Here is a 21,733-nt window from a genome sequence, read left to right on the forward strand (position 1 = left end):
TGCAAATAAACATTCATTACAAATAAAGAAGCAGGGCGCGTCCGAGGGTGAGTATATACCTAATAAGAATATAATCACCCTCGGACGCGCCCTGCTTCTTTCTGACAGCCTTCCTTCCTAAGAATCAGCCCTTACGTGGTGTAGAGAGAGGGTTTGTTACACTCCAAGGTGTTCCCCAGGTTGCCTTTCCTGAGCTTCGATCTTCATGCTCTCGTTTAGTAGTTGTCGGAAAGTAGGCTGCATTAGGCCTACAAATTGGGTATGGGGTGGAGAGAGATGGTGTGTTACACTCCAAGGTGTTCCCCAGGTTTCCTTGCCATTGCTTCGGTCTTCCGACTCTCGTTTAGTAGTTGTAGAAAGCTACACTGCATTAGGCCTACAAATTGGGTATGGGGTGTAGAGAGATGGTGTGTTACACTCCAAGGTGTTCTCCAGGTTGCCTTTCCTGAGCTTCGATCTTCCGGCTCTCGTTTAGTAGTTGTTGGAAACTACGCTGCATTAGGCCTACAAATTGGGTATGGGGTGTAGAGAGATGGTGTGTTCCACTCCAAGGTGTTCCCCAGGTTTCCTCGCCAATGCTTCGATCTTCATGCTCTCGTTTAGTAGTTGTTGGAAACTATGCTGCATTAGGCCTACAAATTGGGTATGGGGTGTAGAGAGATGGTGTGTTCCACTCCAAGGTGTTCTCCAGGTTGCCTTTCCTGAGCTTCGATCTTCCGGCTCTCGTTTAGTAGTTCTTGGAAACTACACTGCATTAGGCCTACAAATTGGGTATGGGGTGTAGAGAGATGGTGTGTTCCACTCCAAGGTGTTCTCCAGGTTGCCTTTCCTGAGCTTCGATCTTCCGGCTCTCGTTTAGTAGTTGTTGGAAACTACGCTGCATTAGGCCTACAAATTGGGTATGGGGTGTAGAGAGATGGTGTGTTCCACTCCAAGGTGTTCCCCAGGTTTCCTCGCCAATGCTTCGATCTTCATGCTCTCGTTTAGTAGTTGTTGGAAACTACGCTGCATTAGGCCTACAAATTGGGTATGGGGTGTAGAGAGATGGTGTGTTCCACTCCAAGGTGTTCCCCAGGTTTCCTCGCCAATGCTTCGATCTTCATGCTCTCGTTTAGTAGTTGTTGGAAACTACGCTGCATTAGGCCTACAAATTGGCTATGGGGTGTAGAGAGATGGTGTGTTCCACTCCAAGGTGTTCTCCAGGTTGCCTTTCCTGAACTTCTATCTTCAGGCTCTCATTAAATTGTGGTTAAACGGAACAACTGCATTTGGCGTACTAGTTGGTTTGGGGCCTACTATCGGTGTCTGCCACTCCTTGCTGTTCTCCTGGTTTCCTGTCCTGAAATTCCGTTTTCAGGCGCTCGTTGAGTAGTTGTTAATGTTAGACTGCATTTGGCCTACTAGTTGGGTTGGGGCCTACTATCGGTGTGTGCCACTCCTTGCTGTTCTCCTCCACTGAACAAAGCTGTGCCGCCTGTTTACTACGGTTGCCAATTTTGAACTGCATTTCGACTACTTACTGATTTGGGCCTACTCTCTGTGTCAGCCTCTCATTCCAGTTGTCCTCCACTGCAATGCCCCCTGGTTATTCCTGTGTTACCAATTTTGAACTGCATTTAGCCAACTTTATTCTTTGGGCCTATATCTGTGTTTCCTCCTCATCCTGCCCATTGCCCAGCCAGTGATAGATGAGTCTGCTGGTACATTGACCCATAACGCAACATTCCCCGTGCACGCTACACAACAACATTGTGACCCTGCTGAAAGTCAGGTTGCTCTTCCCGCATACCATACCACCTTACACGGGGACAAAGAGGAAGGTGCAGATGAAAGTGCAGGTTCCTTCATCAGGTGGGGGGGGGGGGGGGACTAGTTGGCGACGTCACTGGCACAGGGCCTCTCATAGTACGCAAAAGTGTTGCTGCCGGTGGGAGGCGCCCCCGCCGTGCAAACACACCGCTGTACTTTGAGGGGCCCTGTGCCAGTGCCAATGCCAACGAGTGGGCCCCCCCTGCTTGCTCAGGTTCACAGCACTTGCAAAGTTGAAATACTTACCTCTCCCTGCTCCACTGCCGTGACGTGGTCCAGATTTCCTGGGCCCACTAATTACTTGAACCAGCCCTACCCACCACAACTTTAGCCAAATGACCCCCAATTTCAAATGCCTTCCAATTATTATAAGGTAAATTACGCTTGACAAGCTTCATTAAGAAGAATGGATGGTTTTGACATTAAAATGGGCACTCTAGGTGTTTTCCTTGCCCCCACTCACTGCCGACTATGCTGCCCCATTGACTTGCATTGGGTTTCGTGTTTCGGTCGATCCCGACTTTACGTCATAATCGGCCGATTTCACTCGACCCGACTTTTGAGATAGTCGGGTTTCGCGAAACCCGGCTCGACTCTAAAAAGGTCAAGGTCGCTCAACTCTAGTACCAAGTATTAAGTTCTGCTTTTTGATTATATCAAATACTTATTTCATGCAATAAAATGCCAATTAATAAAGTCATTGTTACACAATTTGATTTTCTGGTCTTTATTTTTACACTCTGTCTCTCGCAGTTGGAGGTGTACCTACAATCAAAAAAAATTACAGACCCCTCTAATCTTCGTAGGTGGGAAAACTTGCAAAATTTGCAGTGTATCAAATACTTATTTTCACCACTGTTGGTGCACATCCCCCCCAATACAGTTGAAGATGTCCTCTCTCGCCCACCTCAACCCCTTATTTATGGGAATTTGGGAGAGCAGTTACACTTCAACTATATACACAGAGTAAAGCATGAAAAGTCCCTAAAGATGGCTGTATGACTTGCATTAATAAATCAGCTCAGATTTGGGTCTGAGCAGCTGACCCTCTGAGGGTATGTTTCCACGTGCAGTAATCGCTGCATGTCTGACGCTGCATAGAGCCGCAGCGTCAGACACGCAGCATCCAGATGTTACAGCATAGTGGAGGGGATTTAATGAAATCCCGTCTCCACTATGCGTGGTAACAAGCACGCGGCGGCCCTGCGACACCGGACATGCTGCGCGTCTTTTCAGATCGCAGCATGTCCGTATATCTTGCGGCGACGCTGCGTCGCCGCAAGATATAGCACAGGGCCCTATGGTGGGGAGCGATGATCCCGGATGTGTGCAGTGAACACATCCGGCATCATCGCGTCCCAGAAAGGGGGCGGGGCTTACCGCAGAGTGGATTTGCCGCTCCGACGATACCGCCGGCCATCCTGAACGTGGACACGCAGCCTAACGTCTAAGAAGGTGTCCCTGCAAGCATAGTGGAGATGGGATTTCATAAAATACCAACCACTTCGCTGTAACATCTGGATGATGCAGACTGGCTTGTGCACAGCGTCCAATCCGCAGCGAATACTGACCGTCGAAACATACCCTTAGACAGGCAGTTGGGAAAAAGAAAAAAAATAAATAAAAAAATTGCATATAGACTATGACTCCCATGACTTCCATAGGCCGCTCAGGAAACCTGCTCTTGCTCAGAAAAAGTGTCAATAGCATTTCTAAAGCCAGAGATTGGCTACTGGGGCCAGGTGACTAGAAGACGGCATCATCAGAAAACAAGCCTTTGAAATACCGTACTTTAATCATCTGACCGCTCCAGTCAATCACAGACTTCAGCAGTTATGTTGACATTTGGACAGCGCAGAAAGGGAGTATGTCTCCATGGTTTTGAAAACATTCATGCAAAAAAAAAAGTGTTCCATGTTAGGCAACCCCTTTAAGGCTATGTGCACATGTAGAATGGTCCTCTGCGCATTTTTCCACAGCGGATTCGATAAATCCGCAGGTCAAAAACACAGTGTCTTTTCTGCGGATTTACCGTGGTTTTTGTGCGGATTCCACTGCAGTTTTCTATTATAGAGCAGCTGTAAAACCGCTACAGATTCTGCACAAAGAATTGACATGCTGCGGAATGTAAACTGCTGTGTTTCCGCATGTTTTTTTCCGCATCATGGGCACAGCGTTTTCGGTTTCCCATAGGTTTACATTGTACTGTAAACTCATGGGAAACTGCTGCGGACCCGCAGCTGTGGATCCGCAGCAATTTCCGCAACGTGTGCACATAGCCTAAATGAATTCCATAGAAGGCTTTAGGTGATGGACTATATAGTTTCCTTTAAGCTGATCTATCATAAGTATTTCAAAAGCTCGTGGCTCATGAAAAAGCTCAGTGTATACATTAAATCAGGGCTGGGGAACCTTTTTTCTGCCAAGGGCCTTTTGGATATTTATATCATCCTTCGGGGGCCGTACAAACTCCGCCCACAAAGTGCATCCTGACTGGCACTGGTTTCAGGACGTAATCTTTCATTGCATGCCCTTCAGTGTTCAGTAGTGAACACTGTGTGCTAACAGAGCAAGTAGAAATTACTGAGCTGGTTGTAATCAAAATACAGCTCCCTGCCCAAGAATGCGGTCCCTGAGAATCTGCTCGGGGGCCTGATAAATTGTCATCGAGAGCCGTAAATGGCCCTGGGGCCTGAGGATCCCCACCCCTGCATTAAACAGATCCCTTATTCATCTATGGGTGTCAGATGTCACTCCTCAGCCATGTTCACACATTCAATATTTTAACTAAGTATTTGTAAGGCAATATCAGGAGTGGGACAGAGGAAAAGTAAAACCGAGGTAAAAAAAAAACTTCACCAAATACTGAATGTGTGCACACAGCCTTATCCACAGAGACACAGTTCCTTTTAATCCACATTCGAGTGATGGAAACATGGCAATATTATTTCTCCTATGGCTAGCAAAAATTTGCTATGTGCCTCCATGTAAAATTGGAGGACATTTGCCCCCAAATTGGTTTATCTGCTGGATATAGAAGTTCACAGCAAAATTGTGTCAATTGCTTGGTGCTAGATGGGCAAACTTTGAGATGGACTTTCCAGAATCCTACTACCCTTACATACTATAATATGCAAGAAAACACATTGCAGTACCATAGGTTCTGTAATTCAATATGCCCTAGAGCAGTGTTCCCCAACTCCGGTCCTCAAGAGCCACCAACAGGTCATGTTTTCAGGATTTCCTTAGTATTGCACAGGTGATGCAATTATCACCTGTGCAATACTAAGGAAATCCTGAAAACATGACCTGTTGGTGGCTCTTGAGGACCGGAGTTGGGGAACACTGCCCTAGAGCATACTTGCAAAAAGTAGATCTATATTCTTGTATTAAATATCAAAAGTTATATATAGGGCTACAATCCCACAAAAAATATATAGTAAATTGCAATATATGCAAGTCACAAAAATAAAGATCTATTGCATAGCAAAAAAAAAAAAAGAAAATATGATACAGTATATATGGATGAGGGGACGAGAGCTTTTCGGCAAAATAATGTTATTTTGTAGCCGGTGTTTTTAATCCCTTTATTAAAAGTGATTATTACATCTCCTAATTTAAACAATGCTTAAATATGTTACCGAAATTTTAAATTAAACTTGGTAATTATGAAGTCTCTGGGAGCAGGAACTATTGAACAAGACTAATGACAAATTGAATTGAGTAGCATGTTACAACAGCTTGTAGGGGCAAGTCTAGATGCATCACCCAAATAGAAAGAAGAGGTGGTCTCTGAATAGAAAAAAGGTCTGCAGGAACTGTCCTCCAAACAGACCATTTTTCCCCCTCAGGCAACCCCTTTGAGAAAATCCTTAATTTGCAGAAGAGGTGAGTTTTTGTGGCTCTGCTGCACATAGAACACTGCACATCAACGTATACCCAAAATCACTGACGACTGACAAGGCATACTAAGACTTGAAAGGGGTTTGAGGATTAGAAAAATATTACCAATGTATTCCAAAAGTAGCGTCAACTCTGTCTGGTTTTATCTGGTATTGCAGCGCTGCGCCAATGAAATGAATGAGCCAAAGCTGCAATGCCACACACAATTGGCAGACAGGCATGGTGCAGTTTTTGGAAGAATGCAGCCATCTTGGACAGCCCCTTTAAATTTGAATAAGCATGACTTAAAGGGGCACTCCCATCACCAAGATCCTATCCCAATAAGTAGTAGGTATAATAATAGAAATTATAATATTAGCAAATATCTCCAATTAGAAATGCAGTATAGGTTTTCTGTTTCGCTATGTCTCTTTCCTCATGTGCAGGCATTGCAGGACCTTCAGTATCCATGGTTACGACCACTGATATAGTGACAGTTAGCAAGCAAGTTGCTCGTGGTCGTAACCATGGATACCCAAGGTCCTGCAATGCCTGCACATGAGGAAAAGAGGCATAGCGATGCAGAAAACCTATACTACATTTCTAGTTGGAGGTTTTTGTAATTAATTATTACTAATACATATTGGAATAGGATCTTTAAGATAGGAGTACCTCTTTAAAATTGGGTTCTCCAGCATTGCCTACTTTTGCATGAAAAGGCATCATTGTCACTTCCTGATATGAACAGGAGCAATGCTAGAGAATCCGTGCAAGGCATTGAAATACATGGAGTCTTTGCCAGACAATATTTTCTAGATGTTTTGTTGGCAAACTTCTGTATCATAATGAATGCACTGTAGTATCAATCAATATATTACATTACAGGACAGGTCATATGAAGATGGAGACCTTAAAGGGTTTGTTTAGCAAAAAGGATCTTTTTTTGTGCCACACTTGTTCATGGCCTAATTTTGAGGCTCTAACAGAGAAGCACATAGAAGAAAAAAAGGCTACATGACAACAATCAAAAGGAGCCCCCTATTATAGCACTTGGTTTTCCCACTCATGACAGGAGATGGTGTTTGCTTTCTCCTTCACCACCACAAAATGACCCTTTGATCAATTCCTCACTTTTTTGCTTCCTAACAATGTATGGTAACTGTAAAAGGAGTTCTGCACAGGCAGGTAATCACCATATTACTAGCCAATAACAAATAGGATGGGACGGACCAGGCGCCGTTTGGGATTTTTTAGGCGAGCTACTATTCCAGATGTTGCCCATGGACAAGTGTGGCACTGTTCCCAGGATAGAGGGGAGAAAAAAAAAAGTTTTTTTTATGGAAAACGCTTTAAAATTACATAAATCAAATTGCACATTGCATGGCGTAACGGTACAATAGCGGTGTAAACAAACCCAATATTAGTTCTAAAAGCTCGACAGGATCAGGGGGTTGTTTTACCCTCCATTAACAAAAAAATAAAATAAAATAAAGGAGATCTATGTGTGAACTGTAACCTCTGGTGTCAAATTGTGATAATGTTATATATGTAAAAAAAAAAAAAAAAAAAAAAACACCATGCATGAGATTTACAAACTGGACACAATACTTGCTCGCCAGTGTGACCCATCTGAAGATTTAGAATAGATCTTTAAAATATAAATAGCCCTTTGTGTGATTACATCTCGCTGGATGCATCGTCCACAGAACATCACAGTCTCACTGCCACGGACAGAGGAAATATGAGCAACCCAGATTTTTGGCATGTTTAGTCCGCAAAGTAGTCAGTAACTCCACCCACTTATGTGACATCATTTCAGCGGATATCGGAACGGGATGCATAATAGAGTTAAGTGTAAAATACATTTATAAATAGACAGGGCCTTATACAACGGGCCTGCTTTGCTACAAATCCCTTATTCCAGGCACAGCATGAATACAGTCAATCCCACATATCAGGCTCTATTGCTCTTTATTGGGTGCGTCCCTAGGAATAGATATATTTTTTTCCAAAATTTCAAAACACCAGATTTTTTTTATTTTATTATTTAAACGTTTGTTTGTTTTTTTTGTCCTAAAAATCCTGTTTCCACGTCTGCAAAATGTGAAGTTCACTTCTGTCCCGTGTCCAGTGGGGAAGAAACCTGCAAATCTTAAGTGATGTCATCAAGGAAGTGGGTGGGGAAAAAGGAGTTCATGATGTCATCAATGTATGATACTCCGCATCATTAGACAGTCTGACCTGCTCATTAACATCACCATTATGTCTACATGTGGATGGGAGTTATGAGAATAGGATACTTGGTATCACTACACAATGACCTGTTTTCGTTAGTGTATAGAAAATCCATATCCTACAACAATGTTGCATATTACTGGTGAACAGGTACTCAGCATCGGTATACAGCGCAGCAAGGTAATGTATAGAGCTTCTCAGCATCAAGTGCCATGAGCAAACTGTCCATGTATTGAGATACTATGCATCGGTACAGTTAGTGGGGTCACCATTAGTGTACGGGTATGCGATATCGTACAGTGTGCTTTGTTTCTCATCACATTGCTGACCTAACTCGCAGACTAGACGGACAGCAATGATATAGTCTTCATTTAATCTGGGTCTAAATCAAAACGACATTAGCACAAAAATATAATCCTCCGCTAGTGAAGTCAGCAACGCATGGCAGTGCAAAGCAGAGCCTGACATGGTGCAGAGCTACAGAGTACTGCATCGCCCTACGCCACACAGCAAAGTGTATGTGTACTAAATAGAACAATGCATCGCAAGCAGTCAGTCTACTCCAAAAGATGAAATTTGGGGCTGTCGGAGCAAGCGTTTAATCGGAACCGTACAACCGCATGCTCCTTCGTAAAGAGGAGAGGGATGCTCGGGATAGGGTTTGTTCCTTATTGCGATAGGTGCTACTTATAACAGACAAGTGGGGGGGAAGGGGGGTGATACAAAGATGGCGGACCGTCCAAAACCAGGGTGCAGTCTTTGTGCAATTGTGAGATTTTGGGGTGCCTTATTGCCTCGGCCCAGATAGGGAGAGGGGTAGTGGGGCTGCATAACAGGGATACCCCTTCCAAAAAACCTTCCGTTTTAGGGTCTCTTCCCCACACAGACAAGAAAAAGAATCTCCTTAATTTTAAGAATAATTAGTTTGAAAAGTCCTGGCACGCCATCTGTGGAAACCTCCTGACAGCACCGTGTGCCTGGCAGGTTTAGCCGCCTAGATTTAGCGTGCTCTTGTGCCTTTCTCCCTGTGTCTCCTACTTGAGTCTGTCAGTAAGTCTATAGTTGCCAAGACCTTCCATTCCCCCCCCATTATTGGCACACCAGAGGCTCTCTCCCTCAGAGCCGCGTCTGTGCCTCTGGCACGTAGATCTCGATGCTGTCCGCACTCTCTGTAGCAGAATTCTGGCGCACCGAGGCTGCTCGTTTGGCTGCCATCAGCCTTTTACGGGCTTCTTGTCGCTGCTTGTCACTATTGGAGGGGCCTGGTGCCTTGTCACGACTTAGGGGAGGCTTGGGTCGGGCTGGCTTCTTTGGCACAGGGGGCGGGGGTCTTTTTATCTCCTGTAAAATACATAAAGAGGATTAGACTTTATACTAATTCTATTTTTTTTAATTATACAGTGCAATATAGAAACATTTTTAATATTGAGATCATAACAACGGTCCCGGTCCATGCCAGGGTTTCAGATTATGTATGATTAATTATTCACATTATCAGCTCCAGCCATAAGTTACGACAGGACAAAGACTAAAATAAAAAATGTATTTAAATTGTAAAGATAGAATGAAGGAAACACTGGGAAGAAAGCGGGCAGCAGCTGCTAAGAGGGGAGTGCAGTATGTGTGTGAATTTGGAAAAATGTCAGGGCCAAGTCATGCATGAAGGGTACTGTGCTAATGAAAAGACATATGGAGAGAAGCAAATGTGTCCAAATACTTAGTGATGGCATCGTTTTACCCAGGCCGTATTCTCCATGTGCCCAGAGTTTAGATGGCACAGCATGGAAATGGTTTTCTATTTTCTAATATTTTTCTGGAATATTCATTTGGTTTTGCACTTTGGTTAAAATTCTGTGTGGTTGTTTCTGTTAAATGAGTTGACAAGCGAAGGTAACTCTTTCCCATGGTAATCCCCTGACTGATGAAGGGAAGGGAAGGGAACGACAGGCAGATTCTACACTTGCCATAGTGGAAATTTAGTATTACATGCCACCCATTCAAGGTAAACATAAAAAGGTTATTTTAGTGAACTGATTAGCTTTTTACACAGCAGATGCAGGGGTTTCTCACATTATGTAGGCACAAATCATGATAGTGCTTACTGCCACTAACATCCAGTTTTTTTATACATTTCCTATAAGGTGTTTTCCAGTTTCGGAAATCCCCTGTGCCAGGAAGAGCCCTACAGCACTGAACAGTGGTGGAGACTCAATGATGGACCCAGGAAGGGCAAGAAAAACATGGCATTGCCAGGCCCCAGGTACAGCTTCCCTTAAGGGTTCATTTGTGGTGGGATAGAGTTTTCCCGCCATTTTTATTTATGTATATTTTGAGTACAGACATTGGTGGTGGGCCTGTCCAGTCAGCTGCACGTCGCTGAGTGAAGTGCGCCGATAGGACAGGCTAATGTAAACAAAGTATGGACTGAAGGGATAAAGAGGGGGCAGCTATGAGGGAAGTTGTCATTGCTCATCACTGCCATACCTAAAGTGCTGCCCCACCCTCCCTTACTTTTATTTCGTCATGGGCCTGTGGGTAAGTCATTCAGGGAACTGAATGGACAGCATGATAGTAAATGGTTAACGGGCTTGAGCTTTGGCTAAGCTGATGTATGGTTTATAAGTTATATATTTAAATTTAATAAATGCCATGGCCAAATCTTCCATTTAAAAGTCAACGTGTCCTGTGTATTTTATTACGGTATGTTGATATTTAATTGCCTTAAAGGTTTTTAGTATGTAAGGATCATGGATTGTGTAATGCCATGACACATTTTTACCATGCTAATGTCTTGTTCAGCATTACAGTTAATACACAGATCAATAGATAATAGTTATTCACAAGAGACTTGTTATTCAAATCAGACAATTTTGATGTGACAAGTCAGCCATATAATGTGTATTAAGACCTCCTGACTGCAAGTATTCGGGAAAGAGGAATGGATAGTTGCATTTTAATCAGGTGTCTAGCAGTGACGACATCTAAGGCAGTGGTACCCAACTCCAGTCCTCAAGGCCCACCAACAGGTCATGTTTTCAGGACCTCCTTAGTCTTGCCCAAGTGATAATTGCATTAGGCTGGTTTCACACTTGCGTTGGGCAGAGCTGCAGAGTTCCTGTTATGTCCCACCCACTGCCACACATCTTCCATTCAGCTCTGTGTGCGTCCTGCGTACCCATCTTTAACATTGGGTATGCAGGCTATGTGAATGTATGCGGATGCCTCCGCACGTGTCATTTTGATACTGTGCCGAACGCAACATGTTGCATATTGTTCAGGTCGGCGCATGGCCTGCGTACTCAATGTTAAAGATAGGTATGCAGGATGCACGCTGACGTAGGTGGAGTCGAATGGAAGAGGTGCAGCAGTGGGCAGGGCTTAACAGAGGAACTACGCAGCCCACCGCAGCTCTGCCCAACGCAAGTGTGAAACCAGCCTTACCTGTGCAATACAAAGGAAATCCTGAAAACATGCTCTGTTGGTGGGCCTTGAGGACTGGAGTTGGGGAACACTGCTCTAAGGGATGATGAGGGCCAAATAAGTATCTAATGCTTATGGCCAGCTTTCGATCAGTTTCATCCTTCCAAAATTCACAGTATGAGTACAGACCATGATGTCTGGACCGGCCACACATCTCGACCCAAACTCAGCTTAATAGGCATGTATGAGACTGTTGTGTTAAAGACCGGAAAGCCGGCGACTGATTTGGCCATTGTTAGGACCATGAATGTTGGAAGTATGAAACTGGCTTTAGAGAGAAATACATATGTTCACATGTTCAGTATTTTACCTCAGTATTTGTAAACCAAAACCAGGAGTGGAACAGGCAGAGTAAAATTATAGAAACACGTCACCACTATTTAGCACCCACTCCTGGTTTTGGCTTACAAATACTGATGTAAAATACGGACCCAATACTCAACGTGTGATTGTGGCCTTACATCTAGATCAGGGGGATTTAAGAAAAGATCATTTCCTTCAAGAAGCTAGTAAGAACAACACAAGACCTCTGAAGTCAGTAAGTGGCTGCAGCAATCCTATGGGTAGACAAACACGTAATCAGAGCAGCATAGTAAACATATACTGGGGTGGTGTACAGGAAAGCCTGTGAATTTAACAAAGGAGTACAAGCTTTTATTTTATGGCACAGTACACAATTTTTAATTCAGATTTTGGGAAAAAACTCTAGAACCGTTAAGTCCTGTAATTACATTTCTATCGGTTGTCTCGCTAAACGCCCATCCGTTGGCCTTGAGCTGGAAGAGTTCATCAAATTTCATGCTAATATCTTCTATGGAAAGCTGCAACAGGTCCCAAAATCCGGCAAGGTCCTGTGCTGATGGACGTGGGTTCGAGTTAGGGTTCTAGAAAGAAGAAGAAAGTGTCAATTTTTTTCCCCCCTTTCTAAAATCATTCCTTTTCCACCATTCCATCTAGAAAAACATGAAAACATTAATAAAACATTCAACATGCTGAGACCTATACAGCCCTCTCACCACAGTGAGATCAGCTGTGCAGCTCAGCTAAACCCACTCTTCTAGATAGTGCCACATGTCCATCAGTGTGCCAGGGGTGGCAAATGTCTTCAGACTCTCCTGCTCCTTCCACATTACTCTAGCACTGACCCCCTGCACCAATATGTCCATGTACTGCATTATTAAACAACATGGCCATTACTAGCTGTGGTACTCTTCCTCCTCCACGTCTTTCAAGAATAAAGGTCAATAGAATCTCTACCAAGAAGTACATGTGGATTAATCAGCACATGAGTCAGTGTCAATGACAGAAACCGTATCCTGTAAAACTGGTCTTCGGTGTTATAGGATAGTAAAAAGGTACCAAGAAAATAGGATGCATTACATATAGTTAAAAACATTACAGTGTCATGTAAAAGTTTGGGCACCCCTGGTTAAAATTACTGTTAATGTAACTTAAGCAAGTTGAAAAAGCCTAAAGTTAAATGCGACATTTACTTAGCATTTTAGGCAAAAAAACAAAAAGTAATTTTTTACATTTTAAAAATTACAAAAACAGGCAAAAGTTTGGACACCATGCATGGTTAATACTTTGTAGCATCTTTGAAGCAGTTACTGGGGTCTGGGGTCATATGCGAGGGTCGGTATGTGTCCCCCAGGATGCGAAAAGAAGCATATTGAGGCCGCGGGAGTGCATTGCAGTCACAGGTATAGCTGTGATTGCAATGCAGAATAAAAGTGAGTGTTGGTATTGGGAAAGCCATTTGTCCAAGGCAGATTTAGGAAAACCTGCCTTGAGCTTTTATTTATTTATTTTTTAAACAGACTACAGGAAGGTAGTGGGGCAGTCAGTTTCCTCCCTGGCCCAGGTTTTCCATGTGGCCTATGGCCACAGGTTTTTTGGCAAAAACCCCTGCAGCAGAGGGTTGGGAGTGTCAGTGGAGTTTGAGCTTTTGCAGAGCCATCTGATCTGAACCTTGCACCCTGTGTGAGGGAACACCAAGGCAAGCAGAGCAAACTCCTGGCACCTCAATATGGTGGTGCAGTCACCCTCGGCAACTGGACTGTCTTGTTTCCCGGCTGCGATCTGGAGGATACCATTTGCTTGGATTGTAAGTTTAGAAATTAAAACTATGTTTACTTTGAACTTTCGTGGGTCACTGCCTCATCACTGCACAGTGAGGACATCGCTGCCTTACACACCCCTTTTTTGCAAGCATCACAGCTTATAGCTGTGAGCCTTCCAATTCTTGTTTGTGGGATTTCATCCATTCTTCCTTGGAAAATTCTTCCACTTCTGTGAAATTCCTCGGTCATCTTGCATTCAATGCTCTTTTGAGGTCTAGCTACAGATTTTCAATGACTTTTTTTTTTTTTTTTTTTTACACAAAAATTAAAAAACCTTATAGTGTATTTGTGGCCAGGAGTGCATTCGTATACCTCCCCCAGTACTATAGTCCAAATCTTCAGGACAAATCAGGGAGCTTTCCTCTACATTCCATCCGTTTTGGCGATATGCCTGCTCTGTATTTACTTATGTGATAATTTGTTAATATTGGTTTAAATAAAATTTGTATGATTTTATGATCATGGTTTTTGGGATTTTGTTGCTCCGTTCTCTTGTGCTGTGGAGATTTTCAATGACGTTCAGATCAGGGGACTGAGGGCCATTGTAAAGCCTTCAGCTTTGTCCTTTTGAGGTAGTCTAATCTGTGTCTAGGATCACTATCCATTTGTAGAAGTCATCTTCTTTCCAATGTCAGCATTTTTACAGATGGTGTTATGTCTGCATCAAGAATTTGTTGAAATTTCATTGAATCCATTCTTCCCTCTACATGTGAAGTGTTCCCCATGCCATTGATCCACCCACATGCTTAATGATTGTCGAGAAGTTCTTTTTCTGAAATTGTGCCCTTTTTTCTCTACACAAACCTTTGATAATTGTGGCCAAAGTTCTATTTTAACCTTCTCAGTCTACAGGACTCCTTTCCAAAATGCATCTGGTTTGTTTAGAAGTTCTTTTGCATACTTCTGTAGAATAAATCCCAATTACACGCTCCTTTTGAATGCAAACAAGATTTATTTTATTAAAGTTCAAAACATAAGAGCAACCTTTGAATCCCAACGCGTTTCGGCCAACTCGGCCTTTTTCACGACAGTTGCACTCAGTAGGTATTCTCTTCTAGACAGGGATTTCTCTTCCCTGGAGGTGTGATTTGTTAGGTCTGGAACGTATTGTTCAAGAGATATCCTTGAGTAGGTTGATGAATGTGGAAAGCCTGTATTTCACATGTCCCAGACCAGGTGATTGCTTAAATGTGCCATATTCAAAAGGTTGCTCTTATGTTTTGAACATTAATAAAAGAAATCTTGTTTGCATTCAGAAGGAGCGTGCAATTGATATTTATTCTACATGGTCTACGAGGGATCTCACCAATTCCCTCAATTGGCACCTCCACTAGTGAAACTCAAGCATGCACACCAATATCTATTTTTCTTCTGCATACTTCTGACGCAGAATTTTATGGAGAATTTCACACTCACCTCTGGTGTGGTCCAGTCCAAAAGGTGTCACCCTTCTTGCTTTGTGTGGATGCTTCATCCACACAGTCTCCACGGCATCACGCTCCTGCGCAGGCACACCTCTTCTTGTTGAAGTGCGCAGGGAAAGGTTATAGAGTCCTGATGCATGTGCACTGCAGTACTTTACTCTGCCCTAGTCAGGGCAGAGAAGTACGCCTGCGCAAGAGATCATTTGGAAGACGTAGGGATGCGTCATCCACAAAAAGCAAGCAGGAGGATGGCATCACAAGAAGGGATGCGCTGGGCCAATTTGAGCTACACCCCTTGAAACGGACCTTCCCGCAGGAGAATATAATAAAGCTCTTTTTTCCTTATCTTTCAGGTCAGGTTGGGGGTTATATACAGCATTATAAATTGCTGTGCATCAGCCCTGAAAAGTGGTGGCTGTATCTCATATAGGTCAATCCTGGTGAGAGGTTTGCTTAAACTGACATTTTGAAGTGCGAAAAGGGCAACTTAAAAAAAATGCTTTACTATCCTATAGCCTTCTCTGTGGGGGGGGGGGTTTAACCCCTTTCTGACCTCAGACGGGATAGTACGTCTGAGGTCAGATCCCCTGCTTTGATGCGGGCTCCGGCGGTGAGCCCGCATCAAAGCCGGGACATGTCAACTGTTTTGAACAGCTGACATGTGCCCGTAATAGGCGCGGGCATAATTGTGATCTGCCCGCGCCTATTAGCTAGTTAAATGCCGCTGTCAAACGCAGACAGCGGCATTTAACTACCGCATCCGGCCGGGCAGCCGGAAATTACGTCATTGCCGACCCCCGTCACATGATCGGAGGTCGGCGATACTTCAGTATTGTAACCATAGAGGTCCTTGAGACCTCTATGGTTACTGATCGCCAGTAGCTGTGAGCGCCACCCTGTGGTCGGCGCTCACAGCACACCTGATTTTCTGCTACATAGCAGCGAACACCAGATCGCTGCTATGTAGCAGAGCCGATCGTGCTGTGCCTGCTTCTAGCTAGTGAAGCATGGCAAAAGTAAAAAAAAAAAAAAGTGAAAAAAATTTAAAAAAAAAAAAAAAAAAAAAAAAAATCTAAAAAAAGTTTAGATCACCCCCCTTTCGCCCCAATCAAAATAAAATCAATAATAAAAAAATAATCAAATCTACACATATTTGGTATCACTGCATTCAGAATCGCCCGATCAATTAAAAAAAAAACATTAACCTGATCGCTAAATGGCGTAGCGAGAAAAAAAATTCGAAACGCCAGAATTACATTTTTTTGTTAGCGGCGACATTGCATTAAAATGCAATAACGGGCGATCAAAAGAACGTATCTGCACCAAAATGCTATCATTAAAAACGTCATCTCGGCACGCAAAAAAATAAGCCCTCAACCGACCACAGATCATGAAAAAAAAATGGAGACGCTACGAGTATCGGAAACTGACCTCCATAATCCTTAAATGGAAGAATTTTGGGACCACCAGAAGTCTTCCTAGACCTGGCCGTCCAGCCAAACTAAGCAATCGTGGGAGAAGAGCCTTGGTGAGAGAGGTAAAGAAGAACCCCAAGATCACTGTGGCTGAGCTCCAGATATGCAGTAGGGAGATGTGAGAAAGTTCCAGAAAGTCAACTATCACTGCAGCCCTCCACCAGTTGGGCCTTTATGGCAGAGTGGCCTGACAGAAGCCTCTCCCAAGTGCCAGACATATGAAAGCCTGCATAGAGTTTGTTTTTTTTTAACACGCAAAAACACACACGAAAGACTCCCAGACCGTGAGAAATAAGATTCTCTGGTCTGATGAGACAAAGATGTAACTTTTTGGTGATAATTCTAAGCGGTATGTGTTGAGAAAACCAGGCATTGCTAATTACCTGCTCAATACAATCCAAACAGTGAAACGTGGTGGCAGCATCATACTATGGGGGTGTTTTTCAGCTGCAGGGACAGGACGACTGGTTGCAATTGAAGGGAACATGAATATGGCCCAGTACAGAGATATTCTGGATGAAAACCTCTTCCAGAGTGCTCTGGACTTCAGACTTGGCCGAAGACAATGACCCTAAGCACACAGCTAAAGTAACAAAAGGCGTGGCTTCAGAACAACTCTGTGACCATTCTTGACTGGTCCAGCCAGAGCCCTGACCTAAACCCAATTGAGCATCTCTGGAGAGACCTGACAATGGCTATCCACCAACGTTCACCATCCAACCTGATGGAACTGGAGAGGATCCGCAAGGAAGAATGGCAGAGGATCCCCAAATCCAGGTGTGAAAAACTTGTTGCATCATTCTCAAGAAGACTCATGGCTGTACTAGCTCAAAAAAGGGTGCTTCTACTCAATACTGAGCAAAGGGTCTGAATACTTATGACCATGTGATATTTAAGTTCTTTTTTAATAAATTTGCAAACATTTCTACATTTGTTTTTTTGTTGTTGTTTTCAGTCAAGATGGGGTGCAGAGAGTACATTAATGAGAAAAAAAAATGAACTTTGAATTTACCAAACAGCTGCAACGAAAGAGTGGAAAATGTAAAGGGGTCTGAATACTTTCCATACCCACTAAAATACATACATATCCAGCATATAACCTTCGTCAGGCTGCATAATTTTACAACGTTAACAGGCTGCAGAGGTACAATTGTACCTTCATATATATTTTATTGAAATTTGGCCAATATATTCTGGACCAAAACTGCAGAGATGTCACGAAATTTCAGCCCTCTACGGCTTTTTGAAAAAAAAAAAAAAAAAGTTATTGCAATTTTAAAACGTAATAGTTACAATTGTACCTACTCAGCCGGACGAAGGATAAAGAAGCATGTGCATTACAATTGTTCAGTTATTTGAGCTCCACTTATAACAGTGCAGAGCAAGACGACATCTTTTTATGTCAAGTATTAACAATAACTGATTGTATAAAACCCAGAAGACATGTATACAATGTAAAAGAATATTCCAGGATTGATTCCGGAAATCCGGCTGTGTGAGGACTACTTTGATAGATGGCTGCTTGTGTTTTACAGCTCATTACACCATAACAACAGATGGAAAAATACATTCTTACGATACAAGGCTGATCTCAAGACTGCTGCGGTCATAAAATGCTATTCCGAGAAAAGCAATGTGAATATTAAAGAAAAGGACTTAAAAAAAAATTTTTAAAAAAAGGTTGTGTTGCCCTTTACTTCACATGTGACCATTAACCTTTACGACTAAACCACTAATGGAAATTCCTTTGGTGGAAAAAAAGAAGAGAGGAGCGCTTTCTGAGAATAGACAGTTAATAATGCATAACCAATTGTAGAAAACCTTCACTATAGGCACAACTCCATAGTGGGTTCCAGTGGGCGCAGCCTGGTGTACTGTGAAAATATCCTCCATGGGGTGTACCGGCAGACTCAGAGCAAGATGATGTGATAGACAAAAAGAACAGATGGAGGGTGTTCCCATCGAGATGAGAAAGGCAGATTAGAACAAAAAAGTATTATAAAAACTTATAAAAAAAAAAAAATATCTGAGGAAGGCTGGACACAGCTGAAACATGTAGTTTTTTGTTTTTTTTTAGTTTTTTTATAATACTTTTGTTCTTACTGCGCTTATTGGATCTGCCTTTTCATCGAGATGGGAGCGCCCTTCATCTTGCTTTTTTCACTTCACCTTTACGACTGGGCAATTTTTTTGTTTTTTCCTCCCCATTAACAGAGCAGAGTTAATTAACATTAACAATTCTTCAGTTTGTGGCAGACAAAAAAAAAAAAAAAAATGCAACAAAAAAAACTCAGCAAATACTTAAGCAAATACTTAGTGTGCACATACATACAGCTCCATAAAAAAAAAAAAAAAAAGGAAACACACGTAATCACCATTTAGGTTATATAAAGTATACATAGTGAGATTACATACAAAGTTCAGCCAAAAGAAAAAAAGTATATCCACCATGAAGAAATATAGTAAAATGGTCTATATAAATAAGCCAAACATGGATGAGGATACACAATACACAATACATGCACATCTCCAATGAGAACTACATCCACAACCCCAGTTCGAAAAACAGTTGGAACGCTATGTAAGTTGTAAAGAAAATAAGAATGTAAGGATTCAAGACAAAAACAGATCAGAATGCGAAAGAGGTTTTTTTCAAATGAAATGGGAGAAAAAAAAAAGAAAAAAAAAAAAAAAAGGGTCTCTGATATTGATGGCAGCAACGCAACTCAAAAGTTGGGACAAGGTTAACCCCTTCATGACCCAGCCTATTTTGACCTTAAAGACCTTGCCGTTTTTTGCAATTCTGACCAGTGTACCTTTATGAGGTAATAACTCAGGAACGCTTCAACGTATCCTAGCGGTTCTGAGATTGTTTTTTCGTGACATATTGGGCTTCATGTTAGTGGTAAATTTAGGTCAATAAATTCTGCGTTTATTTGTGATAAAAACGGAAATTTTGAATTTTTATTCTGTTAAACCAGAGAGATATGTGACACAAAATAGTTAATAAATAACATTTCCCACATGTTTACTTTACATCAGCACAATTTTGGAAACAAAATTTTTTTTTGTTAGGAAGTTATAAGGGTTAAAATTTGACCAGCGATTTGTCATTTTTACAACGAAATTTACAAAACCATTTTTTTTTAGGGACCACCTCACATTTGAAGTCAGTTTGAGGGGTCTATATGGCTGAAAATACCCAAAAGTGACACCATTCTAAAAACTGCACCCCTCAAGGTACTCAAAACCACATTCAAGAAGTTTATTAACCCTTCAGGTGCTTCACAGCAGCAGAAGCAACATGGAAGGAAAAAAATGAACATTTAACTTTTTAGTCACAAAAATTATCTTTTAGCAACAATTTTTTTATTTTCCCAATGGTAAAAGGAGAAACTGAACCACGAAAGTTGTTGTCCAATTTGTCCTGAGTACGCTGATACCTCATATGTGGGGGTAAACCACTGTTTGGGCGCACGGCAGGGCTTGGAAGGGAAGGAGCGCCATTTGACTTTTTGAATCAAAAATTGGCTCCACTCTTTAGCGGACACCATGTCACGTTTGGAGAGCCCCCGTGTGCCTAAAAATTGGAGCTCCCCCACAAGTGACCCCATTTTGGAAACTAGACACCCCAAGGAACTTATCTAGATGCATAGTGAGCACTTTGAACCCCCAGGTGCTTCACAAATTGATCCGTAAAAATGAAAAAGTACTTTTTCACAAAAAAATTCTTTTAGCCTCAATTTTTTCATTTACCCATGGGCAACAGGATAAAATGGATCCTAAAATGTGTTGGGCAATTTCTCCTGAGTACACCAATACCTCACATGTGGGGGTAAACCACTGTTTGGGCACATGGTAAGGCTCGGAAGGGAAGGAGCGCCATTTGACTTTTTGAATGAAAAATTATTTCCATCGTTAGCGGACACCATGTCGCGTTTGGATAGCTCCTGTGTGCCTAAACATTGGCGCTCCCCCACAAGTGACCCCATTTTGGAAACTAGACCCCCCAAGGAACTTATCTAGATGCATATTGAGCACTTTAAACCCCCAGGTGCTTCACAGAAGTTTATAACGCAGAGCCATGAAAATAAAAAATAATTTTTCTTTCCTCAAAAATGATTTTTTAGCCTGGAATTTCCTATTTTGTCAAGGATAATGGGAGAAATTGGACCCCAAATATTGTTGTCCAGTTTGTCCTGAGTACGCTGATACCCCATATGTGGGGGTAAACCACTGTTTGGGCGCACAGCAGGGCTCGGAAGGGATGGCACGCCATTTGGCTTTTTAAATGGAAAATTAGCTCCAATCATTAGCGGACACCATGTCACGTTTGGAGAGCCCCTGTGTGCTTAAACATTGGAGATCCCCCAGAAATGACACCATTTTGGAAACTAGACCCCCAAAGGAACTAATCTAGATGTGTGGTGAGGACTTTGAACCCCCAAGTGCTTCACAGAAGTTTATAACGCAGAGCCATGAAAATAAAAAAAAAAAAAATTATTTTCTCAAAAATGATCTTTTAGCCTGCAATTTTTTATTTTCCCAAGGGTAACAGGAGAAATTTGACCCCAATATTTGTTGTCCAGTTTCTCCTGAGTACGGTGATACCCCATATGTGGGGGTAAACTACTGTTTGGGCACATGCCGGGGCTTGGAATTGAAGTAGTGACGTTTTGAAATGCAGACTTTGATGGAATGCTCTGCGGGCGTCACGTTGCGTTTGCAGAGCCCCTGATGTGCCTAAACAGTAGAAACCCCCCACAAGTGACCCCATTTTGGAAACTAGACCCCGAAAGGAACTTATCTAGATGTGTGGTGAGCACTTTGAACCCCCAAGTGCTTCATAGAAGTTTATAATGCAGAGCCGTGAAAATAATAAATACGTTTTCTTTCCTCAAAAATAATTATTTAGCCCAGAATTTTTTATTTTCCTAAGGGTTACAGGAGAAATTGGACCCCAAAAGTTGTTGTCCAGTTTCTCCTGAGTACGCTGATACCCCATGAGTGGGGGTAAACCACTGTTTGGGCACACGTCGGGGCTCAGAAGGGAAGTAGTGACTTTTGAAATGCAGACTTTGATGGAATGGTCTGCGGGTGTCACGTTGTGTTTGCAGAGCCCCTGGTGTGCCTGAACAGTAGAAACCCCCACAAGTGACCCCATTTTAGAAACTAGACCCCCCAAGGAACTTATCTAGATATGTGGTGAGCACTTTGAACCCCCAAGTGCTTCACAGACTTTTACAACGCAGAGCCGTGAAAATAAAAAATCATTTTTCTTTCCTCAAAAATTATGTTTTAGCAA

General features: G+C 42.5%; 1 protein-coding gene across 3 annotated transcripts in view; it reads right to left on the reverse strand.

The window, feature by feature from the left end:
* Positions 1 to 7,645: 7,645 nt before the first annotated feature.
* DLGAP4 (DLG associated protein 4) overlaps positions 7,646 to 21,733 on the reverse strand; it is a 300,448-nt gene continuing 286,360 nt past the window's right edge. For all 3 annotated transcript variants that reach the window (XM_069752301.1, XM_069752302.1, XM_069752303.1), the window contains 2 exons: positions 12,138 to 12,290; positions 7,646 to 9,267 (listed from right to left, as the gene is read on the reverse strand). In XM_069752301.1, coding sequence (XP_069608402.1) covers positions 9,043 to 9,267; positions 12,138 to 12,290 — 378 coding nt within the window. In that variant the 3' untranslated portion in view covers positions 7,646 to 9,042. The remainder of the gene's footprint in view (positions 9,268 to 12,137; positions 12,291 to 21,733) is intronic.

This window comes from Ranitomeya imitator, chromosome 2 (assembly GCF_032444005.1).
Source record: "Ranitomeya imitator isolate aRanImi1 chromosome 2, aRanImi1.pri, whole genome shotgun sequence".
NCBI lineage: Eukaryota > Metazoa > Chordata > Amphibia > Anura > Dendrobatidae > Ranitomeya > Ranitomeya imitator.